The following is an 18368-nucleotide window of genomic DNA, read 5'->3' as shown; positions in this document are numbered from 1 at the left end:
TTTTATGGAAGGTTGCACTTCTTACTTTTTCCAAGATACGCTAGTATTTGATGTTTTTTTATAGTATAATAAGAAATTAATTAATGATTTCCACAAAGAAAACAATATGCAGTAAAAAAAACTGGACCTCAATTTCGAGTTAAACCCTAAAATGGTCTTTGAGATTGGCGTTTTGCACTGAAATCGTCTCTGAGATTCCAATTGCACCAATTACGTTCCTGAGATTGAAAAAATACACCATAGTAGTCCCGGACCCATTTTCCATTAACGACGTGATGATATGGCATGATGACGTGGACTGTAAGTGACACGTGTCACTTCATGATTTGGCCATGTGTAATGGTAGAATGATGTGGTGACCAGTGACACGTGGCATGCTGACGTGGATAGTTGTGCCACGTGTCACAATGTTATTTGGCCACGTGTCCAGTTTGCCACGTGTCGCAACAGTATTCGTCCACGTGTCATCCATTATGCCATCGTTGTATATGCACCAAATTAGTCCCTCACTTTGCATTAAATGACTCATTTTAGTTCCTGAAATTGAATGTCGTGCACCAAACTAGTCCCTTCACCAATTTTTTCTCATTTATTTTAAATTTAAAATTTTAATATCTTGGATACACTAATTTCAATCCTATTTTTTCATATATTGTTTAAATATAGGTGCTTTTATAAAAAAAATTTAAGATTTTAGTTTTAATTATATAATTTTTTTTAATAATTTAATATTGATAAATTTTGTAATATATAAATATGTTATTATAAAAAAATAATTATATGATTGATTAGACACATTTTTTTCATAAAAAAACATGTGTTTTTAACAAGAAATTAATAATTAAAATAAATATTTTTTTCTTATGAAATACACATTTTCGTTATGTATAAATGAGTTAGATTGAAGGCACTTCAACTACCCTCACTATCACTTTTGATTTCTGCAGTCTAGACGAAAGAGGTCGGAGATGATAATGAGGGAAAATTGAAATACCTTCACGTCAACTCCAAGACGGCGGCTATTAGAGGTATCCGCAAGAAAAAAAAATATTTTATAAAAGTACTGACAGAGGTTGGAGATGGTAGTGAAGGTGCTTGAAAAGCCTTCACGTTAACTCCAAGTCGGCGAATAGAGTATTCGCAGGAGAAAAAACATTTTATAAAAACACTTTTATTTGAAGAACGTGTGAAAAAATAGAATTGAAATTAATGCATTCAAAAATATTGAGAATTTTGAATTTATAGAAAAAAAAATGAGAAAAAATTGGTGAAGGGACTAGTTTGGTGCACGGCATTCAATTTCAGGAACTAAAATGAGTCACTTAATGCAAAGTGAGGGACTAATTTGGTGCATATACAACGATGGCATAATGGATGTCACGTGAACGAATACTATTGCGACACGTGGCACAACTGGATATGTGGCTAAATAACATTGTGACACGTGGCACAACTATCCACGTCAGCATGTCACATGTCACTGGTCACCACATCATCCTACCATTACACGTGGCCAAATCATGAAGTGACACGTGTCACTTACAGTCCACGTCATCATGCCATATCATCACGTCGTTAATGAAAAATGGGTCAGGGACTACTATGGTGCATTTTTTTCAATCTTAGGGACGTAATTTGTGCAATTGAAATCTCAGGACGATTTCAGTGCAAAACGTCAATCTCAGAGACCATATTGGGTTTAACTCCCCTCAATTTCCAACAAAAAATAATTTAGCTGTCAATAGTTATTTTTTATAATCCAATCTACATAGCGTATAACCCTATTGAAATTTCCAAATAAAAAATCGTGAAATTCTCCATCTACCAAAATAACATTCAGAATCTGAATTTCAGATCTCACTTCACTTGTTTGAGAAACAAAAACACAACATTGAATTACACCCTAACATTTGCTACGATCGGAACAAAGAACGAGTAGCCATCCGCCGCCACCGATCTGCGCCGCTTGCACCATGGTCACCGCACTGAGTTAGGAGAGACACTTCACTCTCACTAGGGTTCAGTCAGTGGGTTTCGCAATCTCGTAACTCTCTCTTTCTTGTTCTTAACTCAATTCATCTCATTCCAATCATTCTTTGCTTACGTTATGTTTCGCTTTTACTTCAGATTCCGCCAAACTATTTTGTTTTTTCTTTTCCTTTGGAAATGGCAGCAGCAATTTACAGTCTTTATATCATCAACAAGTCCGGCGGGTTGATCTACTATAAGGTATGTTTATTTGTAGACTCAACCTTCAGATGATGATTTTAATTTTAATTATAATTTTATTTTGTACTGTTACACGTGATTTTGGGGTATCTAAGATATTTGAATCATGAGACTGTTTCAGAATGTTTACCAAGTATGTTGAATCTTCTTGTGATTAGGATATTGGGTTAGTGGGAAAAGCTGGTAGCAGTTATAGGTGCATTTGTATGAAGTTCTAAAAAGTGTAATTTTAAGATGGTGTTACCAAGTAACACTAGAAGGTTGGAGTTAGTTGAGAATCTGTCTTGTCTTGATAAGGGACAAGATTGATATGAAGCATGGCAGTCCCAGCAATGAACAACATCATGGCTGCAAAAACAATTAAATATAGTAGCCGTTGTTTTGTTAAATACTGATTTGAGATTGAGCTGAGATAATTGAGAATTTCGGCTTTATGCCGGATGCTTGTACTGCAAGTTTGTTGTTCTCTTTGATTCGCGAGTCTGTGAAAACTCAGAATGGAACATTTTTTTCTAGTATTGATTTTTCTAGGAAACAAATAGAAAACAGTTTCTGTTTTTTTTTTTTTTTTTCTTTCTCAAACAGTCTATAAAAACTTTAAGAATGGGTTTTCAAAGATAAAATAGTACCTTTTCTACGAAACTGTTAAAAGAAGTCCAATTTCCTTACTGTTGTTATATTTGCAGAATTTTTTCGTTGAACATATATGGAATGTATATATTGAAACTATGTATTGAAATCTAGGATTATGGGTCTGCCGGACGAATGGATACCAATGACAGTTTGAGGGTGGCAAGTTTATGGCATTCAATGCATGCGATCTCTCAGCAATTGTCACCTGTTTCGGGTTGTTCAGGAATTGAACTTCTCCAAGCAGACACATTTGATCTTCATTGCTATCAATCACTGACAGGTATATTCTTGAAGGGCATTAGTGTTTATCTCTATTATTATGTTAAATTTCTTGTTTATTTGATGAATAAGAGAGAGTGAATGTATGACATCATTTAGATATAGTAGATTTATATCTCTTGGTGGCTTTTGCAATCATATCACTCACTTAAATGAGGCCTTGCAAATTGTCTAGTTTAAACGTAAGATTGTTTTAGTATTTGTGGATATGTCAGCATCAGAAATTTTTCTGTGATCATTGTTGGTCACATTACTATTTGTTCACTTATGGTATCTCGTTGAAAAATCGAGTTGATTATTGGGATTTACTTATAGAATCATGTGCTGTCCAAGTTAAAATAACTGAAATCCATTGAGGAAGGTCCAGATAATACTTTGCAGTATAATCATTAGGTTGGAAGATAAAATTTGGTTTTTGTTGATGAGAATACATCTTTCTTGTGACATGATATACTATTATCATGTGGAAGGTAGTAGATAAAAGAGCTTTTCTTTTTCCCTTTAATAATTTGTCCAACTTAATATGTACACTATTATTTTAGGGAGGAAAAGGGAGGTCATATCCTCGTGGCAGTGCTATATATATGCTACCATTTGGATTTTGGAGTATTTAGTTGAAGTGCAACTTCTGCTTTTGTTCAATGAACTTGAGTTTTCGACACATGAAAATCTTTCCAGATGTTTAGCTGCCGCTAATAATTTCAACCTGTGTTTCTTTTGCAATATATATTATGCCGTCTTTTCTTTTCCCTGTTGTGAAGTTCCCTATTCGGTTTAATGCCTCGGAAAAATGAATTTAATGATTATCTAATTATAACCAAACTATGATTTATTTTTCTAATACTGATATAAATCAACGGCTTATGAAAATGATTCTTCTCCATCACAGGGACGAAGTTTTTTGTGGTCTGTGAGCCTGGAACTCAACACATGGAAAGTTTATTGAAATATATCTATGAGTTGTACACCGATTATGTTTTGAAGAATCCTTTCTATGAGATGGAGATGCCCATTCGCTGCGAGCTCTTTGACATCAACCTAACACAGGCAGTGCAAAAGGACCGTGTTGCATTTTTGGGTCGCTAGAGTTTGATTTGATTTGATCCTATTTTCTTGTCCTTTTATATTCTGATGTGTACATAATCTAACAAGTTTCAAACTTTCAATTCAATTGCTTGAGGTACTTCATTCTTCTACAATGACTGGCATCTGTATTTGGTTTTTTTCAGCAAACTAAGAGCGTGTATGGGTAACAAAAATATGTTGTTTCATTTCATAATTTTGTTTTCTAACAATGATTTTCATTTTCAGAATGCAATTTTCAAAATCAAATTCAAAGTAATAAATCATATTTATCATAAGATTTGCTGTGCATGACGTTCCCCATTTCTGAGCTCTGCTTTTGCTGTAGTTAGCACTAGTTAGAAATGGCCTATGTGCTTAACTGCTTATATAGATGACACTGGAGAATGAATCTTGGTGTGGATTCAAGTTCAAGAGGTTTGCTTAAAGGTTTTGAATTTTGAAGAACTATGTGGATATAAAGCTTAATTTAGAAGTATATTCTGTTCAGATGATTTTATCAGAAAACAATTTTATAGCAAAAAAGCTATTTCTTTTACTCATTTGTATTAATAGATTTTCTTTATATATTAATTAGAATATCAAAATCTATGCTTTCAACTTTATGGAAGATGATAATAGTAAATTTTGAAAATCTTAATCTTTTGCTATGTCAAGTATCTAAAAAGATTGAAGTTATGATTTTTTTTCCCTATAATTTGAAACAAATGCATCCTTATAGTTATACCTTAATGGGAAAAGCTATATTGATTTTGCAATTAATTCCAAAAAAGGATGAACCTTCGGAACTTTCAATTCCCTATAATTGGATTATGAAAATTAGTCTCAATATTAGAATATTGTATTATTGTATTTGTTACATTTAAGGTTATGTTGTATATTGTATATTGTATATTGTATACTTTAGTCTCATCAAATAAAATACTTTAAAACTCAAGTTTAAAAGGATAGACATATTTGGAATTTTTTTAAGTGTAAGAAGAGACGAAGATGCTCGAGTTGGTTGCATGTGTGTGCGTCCTATAATAATAATAAATAAATAAATAAATAATTCAGCTATCCTGGACCATAAACTTGCCATCCAAATTCATCCACAATGTCCTTTACCCTAAGAAATGGGACCAAATTTTGGGACAATCCCTTGTGAAGGGAACTTTCATTGATCCCTAAACAAATGGCACAAACCCAACAAATCTGCCCATGTCTTATTGAGCTCCTAAGTTTTAATTAAATATACTACTATATGTTATGTTACATACCATGTTCCTACTCCTTAGTAGTGTGCTTCCTTTTTCATCTCTTGTTATATTTCTTTTTCCTAATTCATCACCTTGAATAGGAAGAGGGAAAAACAAAAATAAGGAAACATCATTTTCATATAAAGAAAACCCTTTTCTATATCCTCGTGTCTCTAAATTATTATTGACTATATATGTCTATCTACCTTAATTAATTATATAAAGACTAAGATGCATTTTAATTTACACCATGGAAGAAGGTTCATACATATATAAATTGTAAGGTTGTGAAGATTCTATTACAATTTTTTTGAATTAATAAGTTACATATATCAATTTTAAATTTGGAGTATTTAATTATTGTTATATAATATATAATTTGGGTGAAAGATGCCAAAGAATATCCAAAACTGATTAAAGGGGATATATTCTTTAAGAAAGAAGACAAATATTAGATTTATTTTGTTATATAAAAAATATTTAAATCTATATAATATAATATATGGTTACTATGACTGAAAAATTAGGGAAGAATCTCTTTACAAATTCATGCACATAGAAAATAATGTTTCCATAATAATAGAGCGTATCTCGTATGATTGATTTTGTGATAAAATAAAAGCAAGTTAATAGTAGTTTATTATATGATTGATGATTGATTGGTGCATAAAATCTTATGAAGAATTAGAAAATGAAAAATAGACACGACATAGATTAAGATTTGAGAGAAAACCAAAGCTAAAGCTGAAGCTTGCATGTTGCATGTGCTTGTAACGTGGTAGGGTCCAATGTAATTTCACCAGCTATACTTTAGGCTCTTGTTTTTCAAATTAGGCATTGAGATATATATGACAACAGTTTGGTTTTCTTATCAATCCATTTTAAGGTTAATAAAAATAATAACGTGACAATATTATTATTAATTCCTAGACTTTCTACCTAATAATAGTTCTCATAAACGAAATCAAGTTTGGCCTTTCTTGGAAATACATAGTTAAACAGAAAAATCTAGGGGCAAAAAGTGTTATTGGTTAGTTAGAATTGGGGTATGTTTTACTTGTAAGTTGTAACTAGACACTTAATCTATAACTATTAAGTCTCATATAATCAATTTGGATGAGAGCAGTCAGTTAATTAATTTGTTTAAGTACCGGAAATTTAAATTTTATTTTATATATGTAGTAATTTATTGGTTAATAATAAATTTTTAAATAAAGTTTTAATTTATAATAGATTAATTTTTAATATGTTGAACTAATTAAAAAATACTGTAAAAAAATCAAATTATGAGTCCCATATTTATTTAGGGTAAAGTATATTTTTTATTCCTGAAATTTGGCAAAAATTTCAAAAATATTCCTAAGTTTTATTTTATTTCAGTTTTGTCCCAAAAGTTTTCGATTTGCATCAAATATACCTTCGACGGCTAAATTTTCAAAAAAAATTAAGACCAATCTAACAATAATACATGAAAATTATGCTTGATTTGTTTGTGTTGAAGGTTGTTCTTATGAAATTGTTGTTGAATTGATCTTAAATTTTTTGAAAAATTAGCTGTCAAAGGTATATTTGATACAAATCAAAAACTTCTAAGACAAAATTAAAATAAAATAAAACTTAAAAATATTTTTAAAACTTTTATCAAATTTTAGAGACAAAAAATAGACAATTTGATGTGAAATTGGCATTATCCAAAAGCATACTAATTAATTATTTTGATGTGATTATATAATGTTTCAAAATAAGACAATTCAAATTGGGTCGATAAAGAACTTTCTGGTGAATAAAAATTATTTAGGTGAATTTGATATTGATCACCTATTTAAGTCATCAAAATATGAAGTTTAATGATAAAAGATCATATCTATAAATTTTCTAACAAAGTAACTCTTCATACTTTGATCCAAATAATTAAGACCACGATTTAAAAATGGACTCACTATGTTTAATGGGTCATACCCCAAGTTTTTAGCTCAAGATTGAAGTTGTGCACCTAGCTCAGAGATGTATGAGTTAACCTACCTGACCAATTTAAAACTTGGGTGCTATATTCGAGTTCGACTATTTTCTCAATCCATTATATATTTATTCTGCTTAAATTATTGCTGACTTAAGCATTAGAGTCTTTAGCAGGTATCTCTCATTCACCGTCTCAAAGCCGACGTGAAGTCACTTCAGACACCTTTATCATTATCTTCGACATTTTCACAAAAGTCCATTTACTTATAATTCATTTTAGGTATATCTCAAAGCAACAATTATCAGCGTCATAAAAAAAACTCAATCTAAAAATTTTTAGAATATATATTTCAATTTTTAACTTTTACTATCTACATATATCCCTATTTTCTTCTAAAAGGAATTGTGAAAAAGAAAATAAAGAAAAAAAATATAACAGTAGCAATTTTAGTAATAAATAACACTACCAAAAAAATTAAATTAAATCCAACAATAAATATAGAACCATGAAAGAATTGGAGCCTTTTTTAAGTCACAAGAATTTAAGTGGTTAGGAGAGCTGAAAATTTAAGTTAAAATTTTGAAATAGCTGGATTCATTATATCAACTATGAATAAGTAATTGATGTCTCAATTATATAACAATAAGAGAGAAAATTTATTGGAGATGTCCAAGTTTCTCCAATTTGATCATGCTGCTTCACATTATAAATGGAGTTTGCTTTAGGATTATAATTTTCTTATTTGTTTTTAATAATAATAATAATAATAATAATAATAATAATAATAATAATAATAATAATAATAATAATAATAAAAAAGAAGCACATAAAAAAATGGCTACTTCTGATTCTTGGTCATGGGAATAATGAGATTGAATGTAAGGTTTTTTTTTTTCCCACCTCCGTTTTTTACTTATCCTTATATGTCATGGGAATAAAGTTGACATTATTCATTAAAAATAGATAAAAATCAGTTTGATAGAGATGTGAGGAAGCTCCCATGTATGTTATTCAGTTATTGGTCTGAACCTGTTTTTTGTAGCATTATTGCTGTGCAATAATTTTCATTGTACCGTGTTTGCCAAAAATTTATTTTATTTGGAGTGAGAAAGAAGTATTTATTAAAAAAAAAAATTATCACTTCAAATGAATTTGCTCCTTTCATTATTGTCTTGAATTTTTCATCAGACTTGTCAGTTTAAAATTTAATATAATATTATATAGTTAATTGTTGAGTCTCCAGCGGAATTTTGACTTCTAATAGCTACAAAGTAATATGAAATTGAACACTACTCACAATAATACACTCGCTATATAATTACTAAAGAGAAAAGGAAATAGAATAAAATAATAATAATATGAAGAGAAGATGTGAATGTAATTGTTATTATTGATGATGATTGAATTGAAATTCTACAAACGTTTATATAGTGGTTATATGCTATAATTTCAATGGATAGAAACAAAACTTTCCTATAATAACTCTTAGCCTTCCTTTTCTTAGCCTTCCTTTTCTTTCTCTCTCCCTCACAATTCTCCACCTCGTTCACAATTTGAAATCTATGCAAATTTTGGACGATCAAAGAATTGTATTCGTATTCGGTTGCATCATTTGACAATGACTGCCTAACATGGAACAATATTGAGTAATTTCAAACAGTGTTGGAACTTGCTTCCTGACACCACTTTAGTCAACATGTCAGCGGGATTTTCATCCGTGTGTACTTTTACAAGAAAAATGTCACCTTTCTCCATAACATCACGCACGAAGTGATATCTAACATCAATATGCTTGGTACGAGCATGATGAACCTGATTGTTAGCCAAATGAATTGCACTTTGACTATCACAATTCAGATCCACGCAATCTTGCTTCAACCCCAAATCATCTAGAAGACCTCTTAGCCACAATGCTTCTTTCACCCCTTCTGCTACTGCCATGTACTCAGCTTCTGTAGTAGATAGTGCCACTGTAGCTTGTAACATCGATCGCCAACTAACTGGAGCACCTTGTATTTTATATACATAACCAGTCGTAGAACGTCTTTTATCTAGATCACCAGCATAATCAGAATCAACAAAGCCGCTGATTTGACATGATTTTCCACTAAAGCATAAACCTGTGTCAATGGTGCCCTTCAAGTATCTTAATATCCACTTGACTGCTTCCCAGTGTGCCTTACCCGGGTTTGCCATGAACCTGCTAACGACACTGACTGCCTGTGAAATATCTGGGCGTGTACATACCATAGCATACATTAGGCTACCGACTGCACTAGCATAAGGTACATTTTCCATGTAAGCCTTATCCTCTGCTGTTATGGGAGATTGTTTACCAGAGAGCCTAAAATGTGGAGCCAACGGCGTTACCACTGATTTAGCATTTTTCATTTCAAATCTTTCAATGACGCGCTCAATGTATTCTCTTTGGCTCAAGAACAATTTTTGGCTTGATCTCTCCCTTTTAATTTCCATGCCTAATATTTTTCGTGCAGCACCCAAGTCTTTTGTTTCAAATTCTTTACCAAGTTGAACCTTTAACATATCTATCTCTACCTTGCTCTTAAAGGCAATAAGCATGTCATCCACATATAATAGAAGATAGATATAATCACCTCCAGGAAGCTTACAAATGTATACACAACAATCATAATTACTTCTGGAAAAACCTTGTTTTAACATAAAGGAGTCAAATCGCTTATACCATTGCCGAGGAGATTGTTTCAATCCATATAACGATTTCCTCAAGCGACATACCTGACTTCCTTTACCCTCAACCTTGAAACCCTCAGGTTGATACATGTAGATTTCTTCTTCTAAGTCACCGTGCAAGAATGCAGTCTTCACGTCTAATTGTTCCAACTCAAAATCACCATGAGCGACAAGACTTAAAAGCACCCGTATGGAAGTGTGTTTCACCACTGGAGAAAATATCTCATTGTAATCAACACCTTCTTTCTGTGCAAATCCCTTTGCTACTAACCTAGCTTTGAATCTTGTACCATTTGACTTAGTAGGATCTTCTTTTCTTTTATACACCCACTTACAACCAATTGCAGTCTTTTCCACGGGCAATGGGACCACATCCCATGTCTTGTTCTTATGAAGAGATTGCATCTCTTCCTCCATAGCGACCAACCAACTCTCTCTATCTTTGTCTTTGATAGCTTGTTTGAAGGTGACCGGCTCATCATCCTCCACTGAGAGTGCATAATCTACCAAGTTTAGCTGCCCATAATGTCTCAAAGGCTTGTCTGACCCGAACTTCTGAACAAATTTATAATTCCTCTTTGGTCTAGTAGATGCCAAAGAATCCTGCTGCTGCTGTTGTAATGCATGTGCATTTTCTCGCTGAATTTTCTCATGATCAAGTTCATCCTCTACGTCATCTCGAGTAGCATTAGGATGCTCCACCTGAACATTATTAGAATCTATTTGTTGGTATTTAGACTCTATCTCCACCACTTGAGTATTTGAAGTTTTTCCAACATCACCATCATCTGGCACCACATCTTTAGACAAAGCTACCATAGATCGTTCATCAAAGGTAACATCCCTGCTAATTACAAACTTAGAATCATTTACACTCCAAAGGCGATAGCCTTGAACCCCTCTTGGATACCCCAAAAAGATTGCCTTCTTAGCTCTATCATCAAGCTTATTATCTTTGACATGATAATAGGCTGTGCATCCAAAGACTCTGAGTTTCTCGTAATCTGCATGTTCCCCTGACCATACCTTATAAGGTGTGTTTCCATCTAGAGAAGAATGTGGGGATCGATTCACTATGTAGCAAGCTGTAGCAACCGATTCTGCCCACCATTCTCTGCCTAACCCGGAATTAGAGCGCATACACCTTGCCTTCTCAAGTAGCGTACGATTCATTCGTTCGGCGACTCCATTCTGTTGTGGTGTTTCTCTAACTGTCCAGTGTCTTGCAATGCCTTCTCGATCACAGAACAACTTGAAAACTCCATCCGTGTACTCTGTGCCATTATCTGATCGTAGAGTTTTCAACTTCCTACCTGTTTGGTTTTCAACCATTGCTCTCCATCGCTTAAAAGCATCGAATACCTCATTCTTATGTTTGAGGAAGTAAATCCAAACATACCTGGAATAATCATCAACAAAAGTAACAAAATACCTGGAACCACCCTTGGAAGTAACTTTAGCCGGGCCCCAAACATCAGTATGCACGTAGTCTAACAACCCTCTGCTTTTATGCTTGCTTGTAGAAAACTTCACCCTATGTGCCTTTCCATACACACAATGCTCACAAAATTCCATTTGTGGTTTCTTTATATTCTTCAGCAAACCTTGTCCACAAAGCAATGATAGACCTTTCTCTGACATATGTCCAAGCCGCATGTGCCATATTCTCGTGCAATCTGTTTGATCTCTACTTCGACCGATTCCAACTGCTAACTCACCTATAACTGTTGTCCCCAAAAGGGAATAAAGATTACCATGACGAACTCCTTTCATCACTACCAAAGAACCACGAACAACTTTCAGTACTCCATTTTTCGCAACTATTTTGCAACCATTTTTCTCCAACAAACCTATGGAGATCAGATTTTTCCGCAAGTCTGGAATATGTCTCACATCCTTTAAGGTTCTTACGACACCATCATGCATCTTGATTCTTACAGTACCCAATCCCACAGTTTTACAAGCATGATCATTGCCCATTAAAACTGTGCCACCATTTATGCTTTCATAGGTAGTAAACCACTTCCTATTTGGACACATATGGTGAGAGGCTCCTGAATCAAGAATCCACTTATCGAAGATTTCATAAGATTGTTCTGTCACAGAGTAACAATCTTCCTCATCATTTGAGACGTAGCTTGCTTCTTGCTTTTCTTTTGAGTTGTCGTTGTTCTGTCTCTTGAAAGTTATCTTCTTATTTGGACAATTTGCTTTGAAATGTCCAGCCTCACCACATTTAAAGCATGTTCTCTCCGCGTGAGGTCTAGATTTTGGCCTAGACTTTCCATGCTTATTACCTTTTCCTCTTTCATTAGTCCTTCCTCTAGCCGCGAACAATCCTTGTGCTTGATCATTATACTCTCTTCCATTTGAAGATGACATTATACTTGTAGCAACCTTACGTAGATCATCCGCTAAAAGTGATGCCCTCGTCTCATCCATGGTCAGAGTGTCACCCACCAGCATCAATGTCTGCACCAGATTTTCATAGGACTTCGGTAATGAAAGTAACAATATGAGTGCTTGGTCTTCATCATCAACCTTCACATCTATATCCTTTAAGTTTGATATGATCCTGTCAAACTTATTGATATATTCTCGGATTGAGGTGCCTTCCTCCATCTTGCATGTATACAATTTGGATTTTAAGTAGATCCTGTTAGTTAGAGTCTTCGTCATGAAATTACTCTCTAACTTTAACCAAACGCCTGCTGCAGTTGCTTCTTCATTTACCAAAAAAGCAACATCCCTCTCAAGGCATAAGATTATTGCAGCCCGCGCCTCAAGATCTAATTCTTCCCAATCCTCATCTTTCATTTCCTCCGGCTTTTTCTCTTTTCCTGCCAGTGCCTTGTGTAACTTCTGTGATATAAGCAGATTTTTCATCTGCATCCTCCAATAGGAAAAATCATTTTTTCCATTGAACTTTTCGATTTCATATTTGCCTACTTTGACATTACTACTAGTAGAAGCCATTATATTCAAAATTGAATTTTACCACTCAAATAATGAATAATATAATGTTGGCTCTTGATACCAATTGTTGAGTCTGCAGCGGAATTTTGACTTCTAATAGCTACAAAGTAATATGAAATTGAACACTACTCACAATAATACACTCGCTATATAATTACTAAAGAGAAAAGGAAATAGAATAAAATAATAATAATATGAAGAGAAGATGTGAATGTAATTGTTATTGTTGATGATGATTGAATTGAAATTCTACAAACGTTTATATAGTGGTTATATGCTATAATTTCAATGGATAGAAACAAAACTTTCCTATAATAACTCTTAGCCTTCCTTTTCTTAGCCTTCCTTTTCTTTCTCTCTCCCTCACATTAATTAAAGAACTTTACCTTTGTGACTTATTGGAATCAAATTAATTGAAAAAAAAAATTTTTAATATTGATAATTTAGAGAGAGGGGGGGTAACTATGGATAATGCATTAGAGTTAAATTTTGTAAGTTTTATATTGATGCTAATCACTTTTCTTAAGTATTTAATTACCAATTGCTTTAATCTTCAGTTTAAAATTCTAGACTTTTAAACATAATCGAATTCTATATGTCTACCCATCATGATACAATTTTATTTTATTTTTTAATTATTTATTTAAAAAAAAGAAGTACTAGAGACCAACACTTTTAATGTAAAAATAGAAAGAGTAAATTAATATTGATTTAAATGTTGGACACCTAGAAATACTATATGCATGTGTTCTTGATAAATATAGGCTCTTAATCTTGCAAATTAGTTACCTAATTACCTTAATAAGGAAAAAGCTACTTTAAGAAAGCAATATTATTCTAGCTTACATGGCAATGAACCAATAAAATAACATAACCAAAAAATAGGATCAAATAACGAATAACAATACTACAAATGACATTTTTAATAGTTGATCTCAATTATAAAAAACTATATAATTATTTAAAATCAACAGCTAAAATTAATAAAATATTAATATTCTAAAAACATTTAAAAAATTTTCTATTTCATATAATACTCATTCATTCACTCATGAGAAAGGTTCTTCATCTCTTCATTATTTAGACTTTCCATCATAACATGCACCTAACTATATACATACAAGTTACAATATAACTTTGTATTTTAAGGGAATTTTTTACAACTTTTTTTTTTTTGGGTTGGAAAAATTCCCAGCCGAGCGAGACTCTGTCGTTATTGACATCTCTTCCAATGGAGTGGTGATTAGCTAAACTAATGATGAGCTAATCATCAATATTAAAGATTAATTGTCATTGAACGACAAAAGCTCACTTAGTTGAATTAGTTTAGTTTTGAGGTATATTATATAATTAGTCCATTACCAAAAAATAAAAAAACAAATTGAAAAATCAATTATTTGATGACAAGTTAATTTATCTATTTCCAGTTTCCACTAAATTTAAAAAACTTCTTCCCTTATTTTGATGATTCTTTAACATAATTTTTTTTCTTTACAAAAAGACCCTAATCCACATATTTCTTAAAAATATAAACCAAATGAGTTCACTAGGATAAATTAATTAAAGGTTAAAAAACTAAACAAATTAAATAATTTTAGTAAACAATTTTCATACTCTGAATTTTATTTTGTGGGTATTTTTGGATATGCAAAAGTCATTATTTTTATTTTTTTTTCCTTCTAACCTCAAACTCCTTTAATCTGTGTTTCCCCAACACGTGAAAATAGAAAATCCCCCCCCTTTGTCCATATATATATAGATTATCCTAAAAACATTAAAACTAAAAGAAGGAGAAGATGAGATTGATATTAAATATCCAATGCTATTCTTTTTCTTTACTTATTTATTTAATTTTTCCATAGGCAAGTTAATTAGGGTTTCAAATGTGAACCATATTTATTATTACTAGCTTTTAGCCATTGTATTGCATGTGACCTAACTTCAAACATTTTAGCCCTCACCAAAAACTATCAACAATATCTGCCCCATCCCAAGTGTTATATAGTACAAATTTATTAGTTATTTAATAGTAAGAACTTTTTCAAAATTCAAGATATTATTTATATATACACGCACACACACACACGAGAAAACAATGATCATTTTATTCTCTTTTTTTTTGTTATTTAATTCGAAATAATGGAGATCCTATGATATATCTTCCCTCCCCCGGATTTCTATTTTTGTTTTTTTTTTTTCATCACAAGAACAATAGTAGCATCTTCGTGAAACATTTCAAGAATACAAGGTGCTAGAAATGTGTATAAAATTACATATGGACTAAATTCAATTTGCTATGTACTAAATGGCATCATTATTTATATAAGTTAAATTTCGTTGGCAGTTAGAAAAACCAAGAAAATAGTACTTGAATTGTCCCAAACAAGGTGGGAAATAAACGAAACAGGAAAAATTGTCCATTTATCACTTTAACTAATTTTATATAATTCCACTCATGCATGGTTAGTAAATTCTTGAATATTTTTTTTTACATAAAAAAATATACATTACAAACAACTCTATTATTAAAAATATAATTATTTATATGATTCTTTCTATCAACTTAAGTTTTAGTTGAAATAATTTTATACTATAATATTAAAAATTTCTATAATTCAAAAATTTCAATCTTTATTAACTCTAAAAAAATATAAAAAATTTATTACGCAAATTCAAAAAAAAAATTTCCTAAAAAACGTATGTTAAAAATATAATTATTTATATATACATTTTTTAATTCATTTAAATTTTTAGCAGAACTAATTTTATGAAAGATTCTATGTTATGATTTGTCCATTCCATATTATTTTTGTGTCTCAAATTACATTATTATCATCAATTATCCATTTTCTTTTCTTTTCTTTTTCTTTTGATAGGGTGGGGTTGGGGGATATATATCAGATATATACATAATGAATTGGTGATTGTGATATATGCAACAACCAATAACCAATTTTAAAAGATCAAACATTACTCTAACAGCAATCATTAAAACAATAATAAAAGAAAATAGGGCAAGCAAGGTCACGTAATTAGTATTATTTATTTCATACACACGAGGATTATATTACCTTTGCATGTGTCAAGCCCAGCCACAACGCACACCTAATAATCCAAATGAAAAGCAAGGCTGTTATACCTAATAAATTATTAATCAAACACTTTATTATTATATAAAACAATATATAAATCGTTAAGTTAATGAGTATGCCGCCGATTATTTCTTAGTTAATAAGTGGCAAAGGTTATTTTAGTTAATTTAGGAAAAATTATATCGATCATAATTTTTTATATATTTATTTAATATGAACAATACATAGTGACAATTATTTATATATTAAATTTTACATAAGTCTAATATTAATAAGTATATAATTGTAAAATTTTTGTTTACGTATGTAGAAAGTACAAAACAAATTATTTTAATTTTAATGGACATTATATTTTTAGAGATAATTCATATATAATCTATGAGTTTTTAATTATGTAACGGCTATGTTTACAAATTATATAAATAAAAAATTACTAAGCCGAATCGGACATTAGACATCATTATTTATAAGAAATTAAGCAGGTCTAACTTACTCTATTAACTAATTCAAAAAATAAAGATTGTCTCATATTTATAACGACTATCAAATTTTTAATTTTAGACGATATAAAATTTAATATTATTTAATCTCCTAATGTTTTTCTTCAAGATACTATGAAATCCACAATCTTTCTTGAATCTTGGGTTAATGGAAAAGGGAGATGAATCATGTCATGAAAAATGTTCTTCCATGTTTCTGCTTTTGATATTGATTTTGCCAATGATACATACATATATAATGATATATGATACTCTTCTGCTCCATGTGCTAAAGATACTCCTTAAGACCCTACGCATTTCAATATCCAAATTAAACTCTAATTTTTTTTTATTTCTTTCAAATTATTCCATCTTTTTTATTTTATTTTATTTTTTTAGAGTATTGTCATTTGGTCGTTGGATATTTTCCATGCCCAAAATAAAATTTGCCTACGAATATTCGATTAGATAATGCACTTAATTCCTACTACTAAAAATTATAACTCCTATTAGTAATGTTGATGCATGTGTAATTTTTATTTTCTTCCTAATTTTTTAAAAACCGGCAATTTTTGGCATATAACAAAAAATATTGCGCTCGTTATAAATGCCATAAACAAATAAGTCTTTTTTTTGTTTTTACATTATGTGGACAAAATATAAACATTAGTTTCTACAATTAATTGCAGCTTTTAGTCATAATGAATGATAAATTAACACTAGCCCCCAATATTTAAAAATGACCAACCACAGTCCCCAATCAATTTTAAATACACACTTTGGTTTTTAATAAAATTTATCATTCTAAAAATTTCTTAAAATTATTTCAGTAAGATAGATTAATTTTTTATGATTTTAATACAATTTTTAATTTATATTGAATAAATAAACCCTAAACCCAAGAAATTACTCCTAATTAGAGAAGGATAAATCCGTTTTAATATTTTTTAAAGTGAACTTTAAAAAAAAATCAAATATCCAATCTAACATTGGTAAAAACTCAAGAATTGATAGTTAAGAAGTATTAGATGATGATTTAGTCAAATTTATTAAATCATCTAACGATTCTCAAATATCAACTTTACATAAAAATAACTGCATGCGAGTTTTTACCTCTAAAGTTTATTAAAGAATAATTTTAATCTTTAGTATTTAACTTTTTTGATCTATTATATAAAAGAGATATTTGAATAGTTTAGTGTCCAATTTTTTTTAAATGCCCTTCATTATATTTAATTTATAAAATAAAATATTTTGATACTTATTCTCTTGGATTCTTGATTAATTTCAAATTTATTCTTAATATCATATTTATATATAAAAAGGATTAAGAGTAGCAGGATAACACAAATAAAAAATTAAAATATAATGTTGGCATATTAAGAACGATGGGAAGAAATATGGTTGAAGATGCATGTGGGGGGGGGGGGGGGGCGCATGGCCCACCACCTTAGCGGTTGAAAACACCAACTAGAACCACCGCATGTGCACTTGTTCACTTCTTCCACGGCTTTTTGGAATAAAAAGAAGAAAAAAGTTTCCACTTCATTTATTTTAAAAAAAAATCATATTTGAAGTTTTTAACTATGTAAATTATGACACCAATGAGCCGCTTTTTATTTTTAATATTAGAGAAGAATGTGAGTTTTATTGTATTATAAAAGTGAGGAGTGTATCACGAAATTGT

The 18368-nt window shown here is 30.9% G+C and overlaps 1 protein-coding gene across 2 annotated transcripts; it reads left to right on the top strand.

Moving 5' to 3' along the window:
* Positions 1-1728: 1728 nt before the first annotated feature.
* LOC112793950 (uncharacterized) lies at positions 1729-4400 on the top strand. 2 transcript variants are annotated; one of them, XM_025836256.3, is made up of 4 exons: positions 1729-2044; positions 2128-2229; positions 2974-3142; positions 4031-4400. In XM_025836256.3, the coding sequence occupies exons 2-4, from the start codon at positions 2167-2169 to the stop codon at positions 4225-4227; spliced, it is 429 nt and encodes a 142-aa protein (XP_025692041.1). In that variant the 5' UTR covers positions 1729-2044; positions 2128-2166; the 3' UTR covers positions 4228-4400. The 2 variants fall into 2 exon arrangements, with proteins under 2 accessions (XP_025692041.1, XP_025692042.1); XM_025836257.3 differs by having other exon boundaries at positions 1755-2027.
* The last annotated feature ends 13968 nt before the right edge of the window (positions 4401-18368 follow it).

The sequence above is a fragment of the Arachis hypogaea genome, chromosome 1 (assembly GCF_003086295.3).
Source record: "Arachis hypogaea cultivar Tifrunner chromosome 1, arahy.Tifrunner.gnm2.J5K5, whole genome shotgun sequence".
Taxonomy (NCBI): Eukaryota; Viridiplantae; Streptophyta; class Magnoliopsida; order Fabales; family Fabaceae; genus Arachis; species Arachis hypogaea.
This window is presented reverse-complemented; position numbering and strand designations above follow the sequence as displayed.